The 23666-nt window shown below is 35.7% G+C and overlaps 1 protein-coding gene across 15 annotated transcripts in view; it reads left to right on the plus strand.

Annotated features, from left to right (window-relative positions):
• unc-104 (kinesin family member unc-104) overlaps positions 1-23666 on the plus strand; it is a 30777-nt gene that overhangs the window by 1954 nt on the left and 5157 nt on the right. Inside the window, exons 1-27 of one of the 15 annotated variants that reach the window (XM_081995730.1) lie at positions 100-270; positions 3237-3357; positions 3419-3501; positions 3638-3944; positions 4001-4196; positions 4245-4422; positions 4799-4962; positions 5021-5160; positions 5261-5305; positions 6238-6351; positions 6418-7049; positions 7114-7228; positions 11245-11417; positions 11477-11655; positions 11859-12014; positions 12831-13156; positions 13211-13457; positions 13699-13789; positions 13845-14195; positions 16800-16962; positions 17015-17160; positions 17213-17402; positions 17821-17974; positions 19814-19959; positions 20018-20281; positions 20342-20472; positions 23540-23653. In XM_081995730.1, the coding sequence (XP_081851856.1) occupies positions 3258-3357; positions 3419-3501; positions 3638-3944; positions 4001-4196; positions 4245-4422; positions 4799-4962; positions 5021-5160; positions 5261-5305; positions 6238-6351; positions 6418-7049; positions 7114-7228; positions 11245-11417; positions 11477-11655; positions 11859-12014; positions 12831-13156; positions 13211-13457; positions 13699-13789; positions 13845-14195; positions 16800-16962; positions 17015-17160; positions 17213-17402; positions 17821-17974; positions 19814-19959; positions 20018-20281; positions 20342-20472; positions 23540-23653 (4905 nt within the window). In that variant the 5' untranslated portion in view covers positions 100-270; positions 3237-3257. Of the gene's footprint in view, positions 1-99; positions 271-519; positions 659-3236; positions 3358-3418; positions 3502-3637; positions 3945-4000; positions 4197-4244; positions 4427-4798; positions 4963-5020; positions 5161-5260; positions 5306-6237; positions 6352-6417; positions 7050-7113; positions 7229-11244; positions 11418-11476; positions 11656-11858; positions 12015-12830; positions 13157-13204; positions 13458-13698; positions 13790-13844; positions 14196-16799; positions 16963-17005; positions 17161-17212; positions 17403-17820; positions 17975-19813; positions 19960-20017; positions 20282-20341; positions 20473-23539; positions 23654-23666 lie in introns of those variants that run through there. The other 14 variants (XM_081995645.1, XM_081995692.1, XM_081995625.1 and 11 more) reach the window with 14 other exon arrangements.

Genomic DNA, 23666 nt, shown 5'->3' on the forward strand with positions numbered 1-23666 from the left:
GCCCACAGCATTTTATATTTATTGATTACCGCTTAAACGGATTGGCCAAGACTGTATTGATTCCGTCACATGACCTTTCTCTTGCGCGCCGGAAAACTCATTCCGGACGGGAAAGTCTTTCTGGCTCATGGGCCAGAGCGTGAAAATTTCTCAGTCGGTTCGATTTTTTGTTGTTGAAATGGTTTAAAATTTGCGACCGATTCCATTCGGAACAGTTTTAAATTCCTGGCCAAAGTGCATAACACTCCGGAACTTACCTAGGACGTTTTGGTAAGTTTTTTTGTTTATTGACCTTTTGCAGTGACGCTCAGATCGACCCCCTTGTGTTAGGGCGTAGGAAATCGTTTTCTTTTAATCTTTCGGTATAGGAGAAAAATATTTTTAATTTTTTGATGTTGCATTAGTTTAGTGATAATTTAGAAACGAATGTATCTTCTTTAGATAGAGATCATCAAACCAATTTACGTAGTTAAATATAATCTAATCACATGCATTTTTTTTGGTTTAACTAATTTGAGTTCTGAGTGTCGATAATAACATATCTGGAAAACTGCGTTTATTAGTAAAACATTTCTGGATAGCATTTTTGTATTCCAGAAAATGTAATTCTTTAGTTGGCTGATTAGTCATACAATACACAAAAGTAGTGTAGAAACTGGTGAGTAATTTGAAAAACATTTCTAGCTATCTAGTAACAGGTTCAATCTTGATCTTGACTGGAAACATTTTTTTGTTCTTCTGAAGAACTAATTGGCAATAACGAATAAAATTAAACTGGAGACAAAATATTTCTCTAGATGACATTTTGATTCTGCAATAAGAGTCATCAAGTCAATCACTCGGTTCCGCAATCTTATTATAAAAAAAATATCATTTTCAACAAATGAAGGAAATATTTTGTAATCTCCTCAGCTAATCAATAAAATTATGTGAAGTTCTTTATGACTCAAAAGTGATTTATCACTTAAAAGTGATAACTCACACTATCACTTAACTTAAGTAACTTAGTAACTTCTCATTTATTGCGACAAAGTGTATTATAATGAAATTTGGAAGTACTGTTAAAGATCTTTTGTTAATGTTCTTACGATTTTGAAGAAAGCATTTAGTCGTTTTAATTAATCAGTTCAGACTTAACCATATTTATGACAACCTACATTATTTTTTTTTGCCAGTTGCCAAAAAATGTTGATTTTTTTTATTTGTAATTTGTTTCAATCGACACTTATCAGACTTCTTGTTGAAGTTGCAAAGTTTTGTCTAGATCACTGATGCATATATGTTGCAATAGTTCTCTCTTTTTCTCATGGGATTTTTGTGTATAATCTTTCCAACCAAAATGTCATCACTTTTCAGCAATACTACAGTCTTTAGTTGCAAAAACACAATTTTTTCAGAATGTTGAACTAAAAACAAAATAAAACGTTAATAATACATCATTAAAGTCGAGTTACCTAACATATTAAACATAAAGTATCCGCGTGTATTAAGCAAACTCGGGGTGGCTTTTTAGTTTTAATTTATTTATAGGGCCGTCGGAGTCGATTCCCGTAAGGGTACTTTAACAAGGTTATAGACTCAACTGTACCCTCGTATTTTAGGAAGCAATTTTGTAAGTAATTGACGTGCAATTCACGTTAACAAACGTTGCGTTATTTATAATAGAATTAATGCTAATTTCACACGTGGACAAAAGAATTACTTATAACCTTTTATCATTCCGCTTAAATCTAAAAACTTATTGCATGGAGAACAGTTTTTTACGTGGGCGACATGTAAATGCGCGGAAAAGTTAACTTAATTTTTGTCTTTCGGGGGAATTCAGGACCAAAGTGTATAATTGCATTAGGAGACATTTCCACTAAAAAGTTATAAGGTTTCAATCAATGAAAACAAATTTTGTTACCAATATTGTTTTTAAATCATCTCATTATTGTTAACTAAAACTTGAAAGACTCCAATCCAAAACGCAAGCTATATTTTGATGTTAAGTGTCAGTTAGAATTACAGTTGACATTGCATTTGTGACAATTTTTTTTTACGGTCAAGGATTGACAGTAATTGTTCTATTTCATATCTCACAGTTGGATTAAACTGCCTGTGGCAATGGGGTCGTCTACCATAGTGAAATTTAATACAGAAGTTTAATACATTAACTTTTGCTTTTTAATATGTATGTATGTATGTATGTTCTGTTGAAGTATGAACGATTGCAGACCTAAAAAGTAAGCCTCAAAAATATTTCTTTTAGTGTATCTGAGTTTAATTTAAATCGGTGAAACACACAGAAACTAAAAACAGACATTCTGTATTTTAAAGTGAATATGGCAACCTAGCACCTGCAACAACATAAGAATGTGATTCAGTGGATGGCCGTTGATACTTTATGATACTTTAACATTTGATAAAAACTAGAAGACATACGTCCATACATATTTTGTTTCGCTCAGTTCGCTATAAGCAGAAGAGAAAAGGGGCAACTGGCCTTTTCTACATTACATGGGACTTTTTTGTATATGGTGTACCAAAAAGTGTGGTTTTTACAAAGGTTCCCTTTTGACTTGTAATAGTTCTCTCCTTTTATCATTTGCTATAGATAATTTTGAAAATTCCATACCTGTCTATTGTCTGCACTACATATCATTACGTCAACATCACTATAAAATTGCTCTAGATTTAATAATTATTATTTAAATAGAAACAAATTCAGGTAAACGAGGTCGAAAATCGTGTAAATGCTAGAGAATTTCATTTCAATGTCGACCTTACAAAAAGATTGAATTTTCAAATTTTGTCACATATATCATTCCAGGACATAATTTAAGATGAACCAACACGATTTGTTAGGGCTTTAGAAAAACAGTCTACACACACACAGGGTTAAATTATAAATACAATATTCGGTTCGCGTGATTATATAGGAAAGCGTAGAGATAGAAATCGCTGATTAAGTGGCGCCGCGCCGCCATTGCGTCTCGGCGCCGATAAATTGGCAGTTGCACATTGACCCACGCTCTAAATGACGCATTTCGTTCTATGAATGGCCTTCCAGTAAACAGAAGCAACCTCTATACAATGCATACATGATGGAGGTGTTGACGCTGAAAATCGGGTTACTCGATAAACAGAATCTTTATGACTTTGATATTAATAGGTCGTGAAAGGGAAAATTAACGTTATAAAGGGCGCTATTCATTAGAGACGACGTAATCAGGTCATTTTTCCCTTTTTTGCAGGGTCGACCTTAAGGACCGAAGATGTCTTCAGTCAAGGTCGCAGTACGGGTGCGACCGTTCAATAATAGAGAAATTTCTAGAGAATGTAAATGTATTATTAAAATGGGTGGTAACACTACCAGTAAGTTGATTTGCAGTTTGAACACACCAACGTTGTTACTACAAAACAAAATCTATTTCAGCCATAACAAACCCAAAGGCAGAACCAACTTCAAAAGAAGCTGTGAAAAGCTTCAACTTTGACTATTCCTACTGGTCACATGACGTAAGTTTTACGATTCAACAAAAACACTCTGTGTATACTGCAAAATATTACACGCAGTATACACAGTGTTTCTGGCTTTTACACCTTGCACACTCATCAGTATCACCAAAACTAATCTAATCTCATAATATCATAGACCTCCGATCCGGAATTCTCTTCCCAAGTGGTTGTATACAAAGATATCGGCGAAGAAATGCTTCAGCACTCGTTTGACGGTTACAATGTGTGCATTTTCGCTTACGGACAAACTGGTGCTGGCAAATCGTACACCATGATGGGCAAACAAGAAGAAGGTCAAGAAGGCATAATCCCTTTGATCTGCAAAGAGCTCTTCAGAAAAATAAGAGGCAGTAATGAAGGCGACATTAAGTACTCGGTGGAAGTTAGTTACATGGAGATTTACTGTGAACGAGTCAGAGACTTGTTGAATCCAAAAAATAAAGGTTTCTTAGTTTGTTAGCCTCTGATATTCAATGGGGTAACACGGAAATTGTTGCAGGCAACCTGAAAGTCCGAGAACATCCACTTTTGGGTCCCTACGTCGAGGATTTGAGTAAATTGGCCGTAACCAGTTACGAAGACATTCACGAATTGATTGACGAAGGCAATAAGGCTAGGACAGTGGCTGCCACCAACATGAACGAAACGAGTTCCAGATCTCATGCAGTTTTTACCATTTTTTTCACACAACAAAGGTGGGTTGATAGCTTAGACTAGAAAGTTTTTACCTTGAGCGTTTCCAGATTGGATGAAACCACCCAACTTACCACGGAAAAAGTGTCAAAAATATCTTTGGTGGACTTGGCAGGTTCGGAACGAGCAGATTCCACCGGTGCTAAAGGGACTCGCTTGAAGGAGGGCGCTAATATCAACAAAAGTCTGACCACATTGGGAAAAGTTATTTCGGCACTGGCTGAAATCGTAAGTTTAGTTTTTATACTGGTTTTCTCCTACTAATCTTTCCTTTTTCCTTACTCTTGCCATTATCTACAGTCGGTAAGTTCTGGTTTTAATGTTTAACACAATATGCGTATGCCAAAATTATAGAGATACAGAGTGGTTTAGGTAGTATCGGAAATGTTTAGTAGTTTGGGAATGTAAAGTGTTAAGTTTGTAGGTTCAAAGAAATAATTCAGTGGACTAGGTTTAGACTTACTTAGAACCGGGTAAACGCAGACCCTGAGTTCAAAATTGTTAATTTCTACTATATTAGAGTTAATTCCTTATACTATTTTTAACTGCTCTGTAAACCATGTTATAAGTTTAAAACTCTTAATTTTTTCTATAAACTACTCAGGCGTCTAAGAACAAAAAATCCAAAAAGGCAGACTTCATCCCATACAGAGATTCGGTTTTAACATGGCTGTTGCGCGAAAATTTGGGCGGGAACAGCAAAACGGCGATGATTGCCGCCATATCACCAGCGGATATCAACTACGACGAAACTTTATCCACTTTACGGTAAAATTCACTCTAAGATACTAGAAGCCTTGACTTGATTGACTTTTTTTATGTTCAGTTATGCGGACAGAGCCAAACAGATCGTCTGCAAGGCAGTGGTCAATGAGGACGCCAACGCCAAACTGATCAGAGAACTCAAAGAAGAGATTCAGAAACTACGGGAATTGCTGAAACAAGAAGGAATCGAAGTTCACGAAGGTGAGTTTTAACTACAGTTTTTGCCGTTAATAAGGTGTAAACAACGTTATTGAAGTATAATACCTTAAAACCAATTTTGTTGACTCTGAACGCGGCTCAGGTCCTGATGGTAAAGTTGTTTACGAAAAAACAAAGGACCAGCCTCGTAAGTACACGTCAGCTTCTGACAGGCTTGTGACACACATTGTCGCGTCCGGTTTTTTTGTCCTTCACCATCAAAGATTTTTGTTTCGTTTCGTAGTAACTTGACTGTACCTGAACGATCGATTGAGGGTCGCTTCTGGCTCCTGCTTGTGCATTTTTACAGTTTTTTGATTACGGGGTTGCCAACTTTACATCTTTTTGATTTTTGTTCATTTAAAGTGGTGTTTGTATTTGCTTCGAAGCGCTAATTTGATTTATTTATTTTTTTACAACAATATTGACAAAAGAGTTAATGATAAATTTGTAACAAATTTTTGTTATTTAAACTGTAATTTCACAAAATAATGGGATTTTTTTGACAGCTTTGATAGCAAAATCTTAACTATTTAAGTTTACTGTTAGTTTTCCCAACTGGTGGATTCATATTGGACAAGCACTAACTTGCAAGCTATAAAACGCATTTCTATGTCTTTTGGAGACGTAGGACAAACTTTTCAAAGCATTTTGATTAACAAAATAGTTATTACATGTAATTAATGATGACACATGAAATTCACTAGTAATTATGATGAAGTAGACAATAGAAACACATAGTTTCTTTACTTAAAATTAGATCTATTCTAAATAATAAAATATAAACATAAATACATATTTGGTTTACAAAACAATGCAAATTGTTTCAGTTATGTGAAGTTTTAAGTCAAATACACACCAATAACCAAAAAAAAAACATCAGCTTTTGTTATGGCAATAATGCATTTGCACTTTGTTCTGTGTTACTAGCAACATATGGCAACCCTAGAGATCAAAACCCAATTGGCCAATAATTTTATTTCGAAATTTTTTCCAGCTTTGAGCCTGAGAATGGGCTTTTGGCACACAGGATTTCTAAACAATATGAAATTACATTTATTTTACGTTACGTTTGCGCAGGTATGGACATGGTGGAGCGCAACAACAAGGAAAACGAGAAGAGAGCCCGCACCCAATCCACGACGGCGGAGGAAGCGGTGGATCAGCTTCAGGCAAGCGAAAAACTCATCGCAGGTTTGTTTTTTTTTATCAACTAAACTGTTGTTCTAACACGTTTTATACGGTGCTGTTAATGTACAGAATTAAACGAAACGTGGGAAGAAAAACTGAAAAAAACCGAAGCGATCCGAATAGAAAGAGAAGCAGTGTTTGCCGAAATGGGTGTGGCGATAAAAGACGGCAACACTGTCGGAATATTCTCACCAAAACGCACCCCCCACTTGGTCAACCTCAATGAAGATCCTTTCATGTCCGAATGTTTGATCTATTACATCAAGGACGGTTTGACCAGGATTGGATCCGAGGAGGCTAACTGTCCGCAGGACGTGCAACTATCAGGCGCTCACATCAAACCGGAACACTGCATTTTCGAGAACAAAGACCGCAAAATAACACTGATTCCCCTAAACGGTGCCCTGATTTATGTGAACGGCAGGGAAATCACCGAACCCATTGTCTTGAAAACTGGTTCCCGAGTGATTTTAGGGAACAATCACGTGTTTCGATTCACTCATCCCGATGAAGTGAGAGAGATCCGCGAGAAGAACAGTTTGACCGATTCGCAAGTGGACTGGAACTTTGCCCAAAACGAGCTGTTGGAAAAACAGGGAGTGGATTTGAAAGTTGAGATGGAGAAAAAGCTGGTCAATTTGGAAGAGCAATACCGCAAAGAGAAGGAGGCGGCCGATCAAGCTTTTGATGAACAGAGAAAGGTATGAGACTATCAATTTACTTTACAGCTTTACGTAATTATGTTTTTTTGTGGACTCTTGATAGAATTACGAGGCCAGGATTGACGCTCTTCAGAAACAGGTGGAGGAACAGATTATGACCATGTCCACTTATAGTTCGTACACTCCTGAAGATTTCAGTAACGATAATGACATTTTCGGTAAGTCGGCTTTGACTTTGCTTATAGCTTTGCATTTTGTATCAATCGGCAAGACATTTTGATAGTAGTAGTATTTAAACAAGAAAGCCAAAAAGTTTAAGCTCCAAAAAAGTCAGATCTGTCAACAGAATTAGTTTCCACACTTGTTTTTCCAGCTGAAAATCATTGGAATTTGCGATTTATTTACTACAATCTCTGGGTTTTTTCTCCCTTTTTTCAAATTTGAAATATTAACGAAAAATTTCTGAAAATTACATTACCAACTTTACTTTTTATAAGGAGACCACTGATGACACTAATAAAAATTAGTTTATTGCAATTTTGACTTATTTTTAAGTGCATACAACTGTAAAATGTTGAGTTAGAGATATTGATTTCTTATAACTTCTTGTTATCTCTTTAATTTATGTATAATGTGAGGTTTTGGATAGTACTGTGTTAGTACATTCATATTTTCCATTTGTTTTTTATAATAATAATAATAATAATCTTTCCTTTATTTCATATTGGTTATTTACAAAATAAATAACAAAATGAAACAGCGTCAGAAGAAACACAGACACAAATAACCTAAAAGTTTCAACATACAATTTGGTAATTACAGTCTAACATACTACATTTTCACTATCTACCTTACAATTAATGTTTACAAACTGATAATATTTCCGTTTCGAGCAATATGTTACAAAAATGCAAAACAAAACTACATATTCAAATAATCATCCAAATGGTAAGGCTCCAATTAAATTAAAAATTTTTTTAGTTCTAGTTTAAACTAAAACTATTCTCAGAGTAGTTAACTTGATTCTTATACCTATACAGTGCGTTTTTTTTAACGCGCAACATAGGATTTCACGTGTTAAATTTTTAAGCCCATGTTAGACCATGTTATTTTGGAACTACAAGTATAAAACTTGACGGGTGGCTGTTTCGTACCCTGAAGCTTAAGTAAGTTTACCAATTCGACCTAAAAAGTGTTAAAAAGCTTGCAAAAAATCATCTTTTTTCGAAAAGGTTTTATCGTTTCATACTCCCTGTATGCATTGTTGTTCTTTGTTGTTTTTGATACTGGCACGGCAGGTAGCAGGTAAAATTTGGCGTAGAAAGTAAAACAAGGTGATCATTAACTTTATATCAAGAAAGTTAAGAACAAAAGAAGTATTTTTATAAGTGAATTGTTCAAAGTGACCTCCGTTTGAAGCCAAACAGTATTCCAAACAATCATAAAATGCCCTTTTGACGTTCAAAAGATGTCGGGTCGTGATGCAGTCAAAATATGTCACCTGCTACCTGCCCTGCCAGTATAAAAACAACAAGGAACAACAATGCATACAGGGAGTATGGAACAATAAAATCTTTTCGAAAAAAAATGATTTTTTTCTAGTTTTCAATCACTTTTTAGACCAAATTGGTAGACTTACTTAAGCTTCAGGGTACTAAAGACACACCCGTCAAGTTATAGACTTGCAGTTCCAAAATAAAATGGTCTAACATGGGCTTAAAAATTTAACACGTAAAATCCTATGTTGCGCGTTAAAAAAAACGCACTGTATATTTAGTCGCTTTTGGTACACTGGACAGTTTATATCCCTTGCTGAGTGTTTAATGACTTCTTCTTTGTATTTCATTTTGCAGCAGATCTACTGCTAAGCAATCCTTACCATTATGGTCAGCACCTCCACACTTATGGCAGCATGTGGAATATTTGCAATATTTAGCCACGTGTCCAAACCCTGAACAGTTAAAGCATATCGCCAAGTTAAAATACTCGGTCACATATACTTTCATTAAATCAAAGAGTATAGTTGCTCTTTTTAAGAACCATTTAGCGACTGAAGGTGGAGCCTCTAGGATCCAATTTTCTTTACTGGGATTTCGGCAATTTCTTTTCGCTATTACTGTGATTACCATGGATAAATCAATGCCTGGTAGGTCTTATTTTATTTCGCTATTCATTCTTATTAATTCTTCTATAAATTCCTCGTTTGAGTATCCTTTAAAAATTCCCGATATTAAAAACATTGGATTGGGAATCGAAGTTTCTTTTAGCTTAATATTTTGTTTATTTCCAAGAACCTCTTTAATTTTAGTTGTGTGCAACATCTGGTGACATCTGTACTCAACTCATGAGTTAGAAAGTACAGATGGCGTTCCAAAATCTAGGAACAGCACCATTAATGCCGCATCATGAGAAGGTGGAGCTGAAAAAAGGAGGATGAAAAATAAATAAAAAAAAAAAAAAGATATAAACTGTCCATGTTGCACACAACTATCATTTCTGGCATCCAGTTGACTATACTGGAACGAAGGTTTTGTTCTTTGGTTATCAAGCCCTATAGCCTCTCTGATGAGCCGTAATACGGCGAAACCGGTCAGAGGATTGGGATTGATAAACAAAAAACAAAACCTCACCATTTTCTCTTTAATTTTGTTCTGTTGGGACTCGTTGAAGCTTTCCAGCACTATTGCTCCACTTTTCAGTGCTTTTATGTTTTTGATTCCTCCTTCTAAAACGCTGCTCTGCATTTGACTTTTAATTTGGCGTATGGTCTCCTTTGGATCAGTAGTGTTTTCTAAGCTTACAACGGTTTCCTTGGATAAATCAATGCCTAGGTAGGTCTTCTTTTATTTCGCTATTCATTCTTATTAATTCTTCTATAAATTCCTCGTTTGAGTATCCTTTAAAAATTCCAGATATTAAAAACATTGGATTGGGAATCGAAGTTTCTTTTAGGTTAATATTTTGTTTATTTCCAAGAACCTCTTTAATTTTGTTCTGTTGGGACTCGTTGAAGCTTTCCAGCACTATTGCTCCACTTTTCAGTGCTTTTATGTTTTTGATTCCTCCTTCTAAAACGCTGCTCTGCATTTGACTTTTAATTTGGCGTATGGTCTCCTTTGGATCAGTAGTGTTTTATAAGCTTACAACGGTTTCAAACCTCTTTGACGTTTTTGGTGTTATCCATCTTTCTATCGCGTCGTCGCTGTTTTTTTTTTGGATTCCTGTTCGGTTTTTGCTATGACGGAGGCATAAGTTCGTTGATATGGTGTATTGTTAAGCACTTTTCCCATAATTGAATTACTTTCTTTTTCTGGTGGCGGTTGAAATTCTTGTTCTAGGTTTATTTTTTCTTGTTCCAACTGTCCCATTTTGTATATTAACAATGTTAAGTTTTTCTGAATATGGAATGTTGAGTTTTGAATAATTTCTCGGTTTTCTTGGTTTGACAGCTGTTGTATCGCTTCCAGTGATATGGTAATTTCTAATAATAGATTATCCATATTTACGTGGTTTTGGTAGTTCGTTTTTGTTTTGGTGTCATATATTGTATTTGAAGAAGAATCAGAAAATCCGTCACTATTTAATGTGTTATCGGTAAATAACTGTGCTCTGGAACCATCACAAGGTTTTTTATGTTCTTTTTGAATATCAGGAGATACTTCTTGCCTTTGGCGTTTTTTCGCATTTTCAGGCGCGACGGATGGTGGTGGCATTGGTGTTGGTGAGTGCAGTACTGATTTCTGAGGCGTAAATACTGAATTGTAATCTTGTGACGCTGCATTTTGTGGATGTTGTTCAGATTTTGTTACGTTGACGTTTTCGACTTCACTTGACTTGTTTCAGATTGTTTATTTACATCCTTATCTTGACCAGGTTGACTTTTTTCCAATTCTGATCTTACGGTTTGCTTCATTGCAGCTATTGTTAGTGAAGAAGATCTGATTTTCCGGCAAGGCATGTCCAAAAAATTTGGGTCAGAAGCAGTGACTTTTCCGGTGCCCCCACTATTTCCACTCATGTTCAAACAACAACACTTTTAAGTGTAACTTTAAGCAGAAAACTAATGAGCAAACGCGAACGACTCCGAAACACGTCCTATCTCGACGACTATCGATGACTAGATCTCATTTGTCTAATATCAATTGTATTGTAATCTCATTTGTATAATAATAGAATCAGGCAATGACGTAGCTTAGAACCCGCTTAAATTCAGAATGGCATCCGCTTTTTTCAGTGAACCCTCTTTTCGATGCAGAATGTAACTGGAACGAGAAAGAGTTCGTATTGGCCGCCACCGCTTGGCGTAAATGGAAACACCATCAGTTCACTTCGTTGCGCGATGATTTGTGGGGAAACGCAATTTTTTTGAAAGAGGCTAATGCCATAAGCGTTGAACTGAAAAAGAAGGTTTGGTGAAGCCTTAAAGTAACTTTTTATTTTATAAAGAGGTGGTTGCGGTTGTTTAGGTTCAGTTTCAGTTTACGCTTCTTACTGACACTTTATACTCTCCGTTACCGCCGGATTTGCGTCCTTCGATTGACTACGATCACGAGGAGGAGGCCGCCGTTGCAAGAACTATCGTAGCCGTTGAGGTGCAAGATTTGAAAAACGGAGCTACTCACTACTGGTCTCTGGATAAATTGCGGTAAGTTGTAAAAATCATCAGAATAGTACAAATTTGATAAAGAGCACAAGCACTTTACATGGCAACATTCGTTTTGGCGTGCAGAGCGATTTTGACGTCACTTGACAGTTGGGCTGGACGATTGGTGACGTCAAATTAGCTCGGCACGCTCCGTCGAACGTCAAAACGAATGCGGCCATTGAAAACATTTAAACGTTTCACAGTCATAAAATAGAGGTAATGAAAAGTTGTTGCCGAGATGACGTTTGCACGCCGGACAGCAGCCCCGATGATGACGTGGGTTCGCCATTTTATAAATGTCTCACTCGCTGTCCGTCAGCTCCGTCACGCTTGTCATTGGCCAATTTACTTCCGACGAGGTTGGTGCCACACTGCTTGGCATATTGTACATCAGCCTTTGACACTAGATTTTGTACTATACACTTTTTGTGATTTTTGTAGGTTTTAAAAAGTCTGTTTTTATTAGCTTGCGAAAAACGAAATTATATTCACACAACTTAATTGCACTTATCTCGAAAGAGTATAATTTTGTTGGCTAAATAATACATAATATTTTCCCCATCTGTTCAAATAAAATGGTGAGTGTGGTCCCCTGGTATAATCACATGACTGCTGTCACAACTGAGAAAAATCTCTTAGCAGTGCAATGAAGCTATAAAATTGCAAATTGGCTTTAGATCTTGGCTAAATCACTTATTACAAGCGGTATTTACAGCTCACACTGCCAAATCCGAGAGTGGCTTTGAAAAAAAGTTTACTTTAAATGAAATGGAATATCTGAAAAACGCCAAGTCATATAGATTTCGTCTTTGCGGTGTTTTACAGAGTATTTTTCGTGCTACAGAGTGACTTAGACAAAGTTTCATTTTGTTCTCACTTTCGCTGGTTTTGTCAAAATTTACGTTTTTTCCAAGATATCTCAAAAACATGTCAAATGCAATAATATCGACTTATTTCTTTTTTTTAAACTGAACAGTTTAGTCACAGTCTTCCGTGTCGAATTTCATGAATAATACAAAAGAGAATATTTTACAAAAATTTAATGCTCTCTGAAAAACTCTCTAATTATTCATTTTGGAATTATTAGATTGCCTGACCCTGGAACTCTATATTCGTTTATTGACCGTAGGTCGCACTTTAATCCACTCTCTAAATAAATTTGAACTTTTTTATAGCCAACGTTTAGAACTAATGCGAGAAATGTACCACAATGAAGCGGAAATATCCCCCACTTCACCCGACTATAACGTGGAGAGCTTAACGGGCGGCGACCCGTTCTACGACCGATTTCCTTGGTTCCGAATGGTGGGACGAGGGTTTGTCTACTTGAGCAACTTGCTTTACCCGGCAACTATGATCCATAAAGTAGCCGTGGTCAGTGAAAAGGGCGACGTTAGAGGTTATTTAAGAGTGGCAGTGCAAGCCGTTATGGACGAGGACAATTCAGACCAAGTTGGTGTACGACAGAGTGCCAGAATTGCTTTTGAATCTACTCCTAAAGGTAGTAGGCAATGACACTTAATTTCGTTATCTGAAACATTTCTGGAAGTTGTAGAACGTAACATTCACAACACGGAGGACCGTTTTATTGAGGGTCATAACAATATCGACCCCATTAAGCTGGAGGAATTGATTGAATGTGACGCTGACTCGGGCAGGGGTGACAGCTCCGTTTCGTCCGATGTTAAAGAGGAAGATATTCCGGAGCACCTTACTCTAGGAAAAGAGTTTACTTTCAGGGTTACGGTGCTGCAAGCTGTGGGCATATCTACCGAATATGCTGACGTTTTCTGCCAGTTTAAGTAAGCTACTCTAATGTCCGTTTTTAGGGTAACGTCGTTTTTAGACTAATTGTAAACATTTATATGTAACTACACAGACTTGTTGAATCACATCAAAACTGTTTACCTTTACGGCAACTAAAGCTTCATAAACACCAATGATTTAATTTGTTATTGTTAGGTGTTTACATATTCCCTAATTTTATAGAAAATTGTAATTCAAAGTATAACCGTGTGGATAACTAACAAAATATTCTCTCAGCTTTCTGCATAGACACGACGAAGCTTTCTCTACTGAACCAGTTAAAAACACCGGCAAAGGCACACCTTTGGGTTTCTACCACGTTCAAAATGTAATATTTATACCTTATCAGCATCAAAAAATACGATTTAAACATTCCTTTTCAGATTACAGTGACATGCACTAAGGCCTTCTTAGAGTACATCAAATCGCAACCGATAGTGTTCGAGGTGTTTGGACACTACCAGCAACACCCACTACACAAAGACGCCAAGTTGGAGGGCAGTTTGAGGCAACCACCGCGCAGAATGTTGCCGCCATCCATTCCGATTTCGCAGCCAGTACGGTCAAGTAAATTTGGAGCTTTGCCCAGTCCTTGCACTGCACACATTCACGCCAAAGTGGACGTTTTGGTGTGGTTTGAAATATGCGAATTGGCGCCCAATGGAGAATACGTGCCTGTAGTCGTTGAGCATAGCGATGATTTGCCTTGCAGAGGACTATTTTTGCTCCATCAAGTTAGTGTTTTGTTTATTTTACTTCCGTTTAATTCCAAACTTTATTACAAGAGTAGTTACTTTAAATTTCTTTATGAAATTAGAATAAAGCAAGAAAGATTTACGTAGAATTGCCAAAAAAAAAAAAAAAAAAATTAACAAAGATTTACGTAAAAATAACTTATCGAAGGTTCTGTTGGGTTTACAATGTATCAGCCAGCCAAAATAATAGAACTGGGTTCCTGGAAACCTGCGATGTTACTTAAGAAAGACACGATTATAGTTAGTTACTTACCAGAAAAATATCTTTGACTTCTTAATACAGGGTGTCCCACGACGAAAGACATCGATTGATATTGGAAAAAGTATAAATAGGAGAGTTTTTAAAATTTGGCAGGATACTGATGTGGGCATGCCCAATCTAACTAAAATATTTTCAAGATGGTTGCACTTCCGTTTATACCGGAAGTCGATCACAACTTTCTTATTTTAAATAGAACACCCTATATATTATTACATATTTGGATTCCTCACAAAATTCTGTTTATTATTTACGGAGAATGTGATAAAGTTGTGAGTAGAACATGTGAGGTATTTGCCGCTCGTTATCCAGAAAAACCAAAGCCATCACCAAAAGCTGTCAAGCAAATAATTGAAAATTTTGAGAATACCAGATCTGTGAAGATAAAAGCTATTAAAACAAAACCAATCCTTAATAATACAAATGTAGAAATTTTGGGCTATTTTGTTGCAAATCCAACTTCGTCAATAAGACAAGTTTCCGTAGAATCAGGCATATCCAAAAGCTCAATTCAAAGGATCCTGAAGAAACATAAATTTCACCCTTTTTCATTTAAATTAGTGCATCACTTAAAAGAGGTTGAATTTCCGAAGAGAGTGGTTTTTAGTAAGTTTTTGCTGACTAGTCACTATGAAGAAGTTTTTGAATAATATTATTTAGAGCGACGAGGCCAAATTCACTAAAAATGGAATGTTCAATAGACATAATTCACACTACTGGTGTGACATAAATCCACACGTAATTAGACAGAGAAATTTTCAAAAAATCTGGAGTTTTTATAATAAAAAATGTTTATTCTCAAATAAAACAAAATGGGTTGGATTTAGGTATAGGCAAGTAAATTGAAACGTGTATAGTAATTTTTAATGCTCAAAATGATTCCGTCATAAAAAATGTGGGTTTCTATTTAAAAAACTTGAAATTTTTAATTTTTTTTAGTGGCAGGTTTATGATTTTTTTTGACGACCTTGTATACAAATGAGTCATTAAGCACCCTCAGTTTAATAAAACGATCCTTTATTTACAATAACCCAAAGTTTCATTGCAAAATAAAATACGGTTTTGACAGAGTAAAAAAATATGTTGAGCGTTGCAACTGTCACTTTTTTGGAAAAACATCAAATATTTCGAAAACGGCTAGAGATAGGCATAGGGCATTGTACACAAAAGTTGGTCAGAATTTTGTGAGGAATCCAAATATGTAATAATATATAGGGTGTTCTATTTAAAATAAGAAAGTTGTGATCGACTTCCGGTATAAATGGAAGTGCAACCATCTTGAAAATATTTTAGTTAGATTGGGCATGCCCACATCAGTATCCTGCCAAATTTTCAAAACTCTCCTATTTATACTTTTTCCAATATCAATCGATGTCTTTCGTCGTGGGACACCCTGTATAGTTAGTTTTATATTTAGATGCGATTTTTTTTGTACTTAAACTTTCTGTATTTTGCAAGTTGGAAAAGAAACGGATATGATTGAAGTCTCATTTCCAACTAAACGTAATAATACATGTAGAACAAATTTGGGACACATTCTGTATACAGTGCGTTTTTTTTAACGCGCAACATAGGATTTTACGTGTTAAATTTTTAAGCCCATGTTAGACCATGTTGTTTTGGAACTACAAGTGTAAAACTTGACGGGTGTGTGTTTAGTACCCTGAAGCTTAAGTAAGTTTAGCAATTCGGTCTAAAAACTGTTTACAAACTAACGAAAAATCATCTTTTTTTGAAAAGATTTTATCTTTCCGTGCTCCCTGTATGCATGGTAGGTGCTTGTTGTTTTTTATACTGGCAGGGCAGGTAGCAGGTAGAGTGACATATTTATTTATAACGTCAAAAGGGCATTTTATGATCGTTTGGTATACTGTTTGGTTTCAAACGGAGGTCACTTTGAACAATTTATTTTAAAAAATACTTCTTCTGTACTTAATTCTTGATATAAAGTTAATAATCGCATTTTGACCACCCTGTTTTACTTTATACACCAAATTTTACCTGCTACCTGCCCTGCCAGTATCAAAAACAACAAGCACCTACCATGCATACAGGGAGCACGGAAAGATAAAATCTTTTCAAAAAAAGATGATTTTTCGTTAGTTTGTAGACAGTTTTTAGACCGAATTGCTAAACTTACTTAAGCTTCAGGGTACTAAACACACACCCGTCAAGTTTTACACTTGTAGTTCCAAAACAACATGGTCTAACATGGGCTTAAAAATTTAACACGTAAAATCCTATGTTGCGCGTTAAAAAAAACGCACTGTATTATTATGATGACGCTAATATAAACAAAACCTAATCTTAATAACATATTTCAGGGTATTCAAAGACGAATCCGCATCACAATCGTGCACGATCAGTCCTCAGAAATCAAATGGAGAGACGTCAGAGAACTGGTAGTAGGCCGTATCAGAAACTCCCCAGAATCAGAAGACGACGAAGATAACGACAATTCCGTACTCTCACTTGGCCTGTTTCCAGGTTAGACTTCTCAACATTTGCAGCTTCAATTTTCGTAAAATAGCCGTTTCAGGTGAATACCTGGAAATACCCGGGGACGACAGGATCATGTTCAGATTCGAAGCCGCTTGGGATAGCTCCCTGCACAACTCTCCTCTCCTCAACAGAGTCACGTCACCCGGTGAACAAATATTCATGACCATTTCGGCTTATTTGGAAGTAAGTGAAAATTCGTTTAAAAAATATTTCGTAGCTGACAGTGGGATTTCAGCTTGAAAATTGCGGAAGACCGGCTATTATCACAAAAGATTTGAGCATGGTGATGTACGGTAGAGACGCAAGAACCGGACCGAGATCGTTGAAACACTTGTTTTCGGGCAGTTACCGAAATACGGAAGCCAATCGACTATCTGGAGTGTATGAGTTGTTGTTACGACGTGCTAGCGAAGCAGGTAGTCCAGGTAGTTTCCCCTTAGTGGTTTCCTATCCTCTGTCCGATTTTTGCACTTTTTAGTTCAACTAACCAAAGTGTGCTTATTCAGACGGTTGATTTTAGTTTAGTTCTAGTGCACTGATCCATTCCGTAATTTGTGACTGTGAAAATGTTGTTTTGTAATATCTACACTAGATGTGCAATATTCTTACTGCACTACTATTTTCAGTTAAAACTGAGGTAATAATATAATAGACGTGGGTAAATATTTTCAATGTGACAATCAAAACATGTACCTCTTTCTGTTAGATTTTACTTTACCTAATTTCAAGTCACAATTTGCTAGCGTAGTCGAAATTGAATTTGTGAAATGTTATTATATTTGTTAAGGTACATTTTGTTGTTGTATTATTTTGGTATTTATACTAGTAAACTTCTGAATGTAGGCGTTCAAAGGCGTCAAAGACGCGTATTGGACACCAGCTCTACTTATGTACGAGGAGAAGAAAATTTGCATGGATGGCGTCCTCGTGGCGATTCGTTAATATTCGACCATCAATGGGAGCTTGAAAAATTGACCAGATTAGAGGAAGTGGAAAGGTATTTAAAATTCACTGAATAAGAACAAAATACAGGGTGGTCGAGTTTTCAGTGTCGATAATTCATCATTCGATAGCCAATCAAAAAATAAGTTGACTTGCATTATGTAATTTTTCTAAAAAATGTTTCCTAAGGAACATACAGTCCTCCAAATTTCAATTTAAAAAATCGTTTTATAGTGTAAAACTGAACAGTCAAGACTTGTGAGAGTCCAAATTTGTACCGAATAGTCTAAAAACTTGCTATTTACTACTAGGAATAGTCTTATAATTCGTTTTCTCAGACTGCCATCCTGGTCGAGTGTCTGAAACTGGATTTTAAGAACTAAAAACAGACCGGAAATCAAGACAAAGATTGTATTGTGCATGAAACCCATTTTTTACTTTTAAAGATAATCTAAAAGTTGACTTATGCTAGAACTGACTTTACTAGGACTTAAGACTAATATCGTAGCATTTGGTATCAAAATTTTTTACTTTTATTTACTTTTTGACTTGAAGAGTCTTGACTTTTGGAAATAATCTTAAACTCGATTTTTCAGTCTTAAAAAGCACTAAAAACTGAATTTCTTAAAGATTCTACAATTTATTGCACCTATAAGTTTAGAAAGTCAATTTAATAGTGAAGAAGCTTGAAATAACATTTTCAAGACTATGGACAGTGTACAAACTGGCTTTTAGGCCTGATAAGTCAAAAACTTCGTAAAGATAGGTTGTAACACAATCTAGATTTTTAAGAAATAATTTTTAACTCGAATTTTTAGCATTGAGGTGTCTAGAAGTCGATTTAATAGTGACAAAGCTTAGAATGCCATTTTAATTCTATGAAAGAATATGAAAATTGTTTTTTAAGTTTGCTGTGTTAATAACTTGGTAAAGATAGTCTTGAAACTCGATTTTCCAAGCTGAAAGCAATTTTGAAGCACTAATAATAGTCCAGAATTCTGAGAAAATGAAAAACAAAGTAAAAAGCAAGAAAAGTTAGTTTTCAAGATGTCCTTTATTTAAAACTATTTTCAAGACTAAAATATTGAAATTTGTCTCAAAATTATGAAAATTTACTTCAAATGCAAATTTTAAGTTTCTGATGTTACTTTTTATTAGTTCATAGTCAGTTTTTGTTGTTTAAGTCAATTTTTAAGGTTTAAATGTATGAATTTGTAGTCAAAAATTCTAGAAAAATTAGTTTTTTTATGTCTACAAATCAATTTTCAATATTAAAGTCTCTCGGAAAACTGGTTACAAATACAATTTTTAAGCTTCTGAAATCAATTTTTATCTTTTCTGGGTTGGGTTAGTTTTCGGTCTTTGAACGTAATAACAAAGTTTTAAATCAGAATTTTATAAGAGACAATTTCTTTTTCATCGTAAACAATGAAATTTAAAAAAACTGTAATTTTTGAAAAATATCTAGAGGCGTAGAATATAAGGCAAAAACATTAAAACCATCTTCCTGTATCTACGGTACTGGAGAATTTTGCAAACGTCATTCATAATGAGAACTAATTTCATAAGTGCTTGTTCCAAATTTGATCAAAATTGCTCCAACGGTTTGACAGTTATGACAAAAACAAACGATTTTTTAAACAGAAATTTGAAGGAATGTATTTTACTTAGAAAGCATTTTTCAGGAAAATGACATAATGCATGTCAACTTATTTTTTAACTGGCTATGGATTGGTGAATTATTGACATTTAAACCACCCTGTATAATCGAAACACATTTTTATAAAAAACAAAACAGAGACAAGAGTTTTCTTTTATACCCTGTGACTACTTCAACCTATATTTGTATTTAGAGGACTTTTATTATTGTTTTTTTACTACAAATCTTCTTCAGGGTTCGACATACACTGTTACTAAGAGAACGCCTAGGTCTGGACCGTTGCAACAATTTCAACAAATTCCTAGCTGAATTCACCAGTAAAAGCGAGAAAGAAGTGTGTAACATGGTGGCCAAGAATAATCTAAACCAGTCGTATCAAGGTATTTTTGCGGTCAATTACAGTGGTTTTGCAAATGTTGTGTCATACGATGATTGCAGTCAACAACGATCCGGTTTACGAATACACCGATCGCGAAAAACAGCTGCTCAACAAATGCATCCGTCTCATCCAGGGCAAACCCCGCGACAACAAAGACCACAAGAGCAATGAGGTGACCAGCCCGACTGACGAAATGACCGACTTGTCCGCCAGCATGGTGTCCAGCGTGATGACCAACAGTTCGATCGAGTTGTGCTCGCCGGAACGGACGCCCCTGAATGGGGAATGTGCACCGTTTCCTTCTATGCCAGCTTCACCACCCGGTAAGACAGTTTTTGTGGAAAATTTAAAAGCACGCGTACTAATCGTAATCATTTATTTAGGACCTAGAGATCCGGAGTTGGTGCTGTACGTTCCAGATATGGAGGAGATTCGAATATCGCCCGTGGTGGCTCGCAAAGGGTATTTGAACGTGTTGGAGCACAAAACTAACGGTTGGAAGAAGCGATGGGTGGTAAGTGTATTTAATGTACCATTTTTTGACACTCGTGACCATTTGCTCCATTTTTGGCTTTGTATTTCATACTTTTGCAACTCGAAGTTTTAATAATTTAGAATTATTACAACTCCGCTCAGACGACTAATAAATCTATATTTTTTTATAAAACGAATTTCTCTTCACACTCTTATCTTTATCGTATCATTGAAGATTAAAACGATTTTATATGAAATCTTTATTAATAATAATTATCAACATCATAAATGTACTAATTCCTTCATAAAACCTTAGTTACTAATAATACGTTAGTTACGAAGGACAACAGGTTCGATAACAGAATGATATTACAACGACTTTTCATGAATATTCAAAATGATGTTTTGACAGTTTCTAAACTTAACGGATACTCCACTGCCTTTGGAGTCCACGATCATATTTATGTCTTCTGAAGGCTGATTAATAGCCGATGTTGCATTCCTCTCCATTTCATCCGGTTCCCTAGGGCTTAATCCACTGCCGGAGACATCGCCGATTTGACTTTTGCGAGCAATGGAAACTTTCTTGGACACACTTTCTTCTAGATACCCTCTAGCAACCTTCGTTGATTCCCAGCCACCAAGTTCTTGTAAATCCAATATATCCCCTCCAGCATTAACAAGAAAATTTGACGAAGATCTTCTAACAGTAGAGATAGCGACGAGTGCGGACGCTATTGTGGTCGCTCTCTAATAATCGCCGTTTTTGCATAATTTACTTAAACGTTTTTCATCTAAAATACTGTGATGAGTGTCAATAGTGTTGGGGACAAAAATCCCCCCGACAAGCGGCCTAAACGAAGAAGTAATTCGTCCGGAAATATCAATTTAAGCCAAGCTGAAATTAATAAAATTATTAGATTCAACAAAGAAACCAGTTCAAAGTATGCAAAAGCATATCTTGATAAACCCAAGGAAAAGAATTTAACCGATAAAGATAAAACCAATGATTTACCTGGACGTTCCAAAGATAGTGGACAACCCGAGGAGAATTTTAGCACGTCGGACGCTAATGAAATATTTAAGGCCGGAAAACTTTTACCACAAACACCTCCAAACAACAGTCTAGAAAGTAAGTTAAATATGTGTAATGATTCTTTAGATCAAAGTAAGAAAGTCTCTGGTGATCCTAATGGAATTTCCCAACTAAACAAGATGCCTAGATCTGGTTCCAGTCCAAAAATAGAGCAAAGAGGTCTAATAATAATCAGAACATCCAACTTATTTCAAACACTTCTGAAATAAGTTACTCTCTACCAACCGAGCAAATTTTAGATGAGGTATTGAAGGCACTAGAAACCTTTCAAAAAACAACTGAAATAATGCCTCAAGATGTAGTTCATCTTATTCAATCTGCACTTTTCACTATTCATAAGCAAGTAACTACTTTGGCTTTTAGAATTGAACAAACTGAGAAGATTAATGTGGAACTGAAGCACAAACTAACATCAACAAGTACTTATTCACCTGATAGGAATCTTAGTCCGAAACCTACGTTTGTGCTACCATCCCTATCTAGTAAAAGGCCTGCATTTAGTGATGTATTAAAATCAACAGGATATACCCCAGCTACAAACAACCCAACATTGAAACCAGATATTCCAGAATGGAAAACGCCTCCTCCAAAAACAAAGCATGAAAGTCTAATTAAAATCAACAATCAAACTGACTCTAGGATAGTTCTACAAGAAATAAAAAAATGTGTCAAAGCTACCAATATGGAGGGAAGCTTTAAAAGAGTAAAACATCTTCAAAATGGAGCTGTAATTATTGAATGCCAAAATGCTATTCAGCAACAAAAACTAGATGATAGTCTTATGAACAAAGAAATAGAAATAAAACATATATCCAATAATGACCCCATGATTATGATTACTGGCATATTTAAAGGATTTTCTGATAAAGAATTTATCAAGGAGTTTATTGCCGAAAATCCCGAAATAACAGATACCTTCGGTTTAAAAGCTGTTAGCCTGTTTGTTTGTCACAAAAAGGGAATGCCGTAATAAAAGTAAAGAAAACTGGATTCTTCAAACGCCACCCCAACTGTTTAAGTGGTTAATTAAAAATAATAATCTAACTTTTGATTTATCTCCAGTGTATGTGCAGGAATAATGTGGCATTATTGTATGTATTTCTGTGGGGTTTGTAATCAAATAAATAAATAAATAAATAAACGCAGTGATAAAAGATACTCAGCTATTTTTTGAGGTAGTTTAGCGAAGAAATGAATGCCGCAGGGCTGTACTGTACATTTTCCTTTTCTATATAATAGAAACAATTTTCGGTGAGTAACACGGTATGGGCTGGCCTTAACATTGCATACTTTTTAAATAATAGCACAGGATTGACTTCGCCCTCAGATAATATCCCCAACCTTCCGTTTTTTGTGGGTTTTGGAGTCGGGAATAGTAACAATCAGCTTGTCCTCTAAAACGTCAACATCTTCCGTGGTCATCTTGGTTAGTTCGTTGGTTCGGCAGGCTCCTCCAATTCCAATTAGAAAGGCCACTTTTAATATCAAAAACTCCTTGTCTGGAGCAGAACGTACAAATTCGTTGATTTGTTCTCTTGTCGATTTCCACTCTTTCCTTCAAATCTAAGGTCGCTCGTAACATGGAATATTTTGGCCATAAGGACGAAGCAGAATATTCTGCAGCGAGTTTTGCAAAATATGCTAGCAACACCGTTTCTTCTGCACCTCGAACTTGTACTTGGTTTCGCCACACACAAAACTGTTCATATTCTTTCTCATACTGGACTTTCGATTTTTCCGGAAGCAAGTTCAACCTTATAGTGTTGCCTGCAGCCAATATATTATCAGGAATATCTAATTTTGCATGATTTTAATGCGGACAACAAAAATTAAATGACATACAATTTTGTTGATTTTTTCGCATCACCGTTGCCAATGATACGATAAAGCTTTAGCAATTAGCAATGTCCACGACTATTATAAATCGCATAATAATCCCGTTACATTAATAGCTATAATACGTTAAACTGTAAATAATGTCTTGACTTTATTGCACAAAAACAATTTACAGGCTGTGCGCAGACCTTACGTGTTTATATTCCGTGACGAAAAAGATCCAGTCGAACGCGCTCTCATCAACTTAGCTACCGCTCAAGTAGAGTATTCCGAAGACCAGCTATCCCTGGTAAGTAGAGCTT

The sequence above is a fragment of the Ips typographus genome, linkage group LG1 (genome assembly GCF_016097725.1).
Source record: "Ips typographus isolate SLU linkage group LG1, UJ_Ityp_2.0, whole genome shotgun sequence".
Taxonomy (NCBI): domain Eukaryota; kingdom Metazoa; phylum Arthropoda; class Insecta; order Coleoptera; family Curculionidae; genus Ips; species Ips typographus.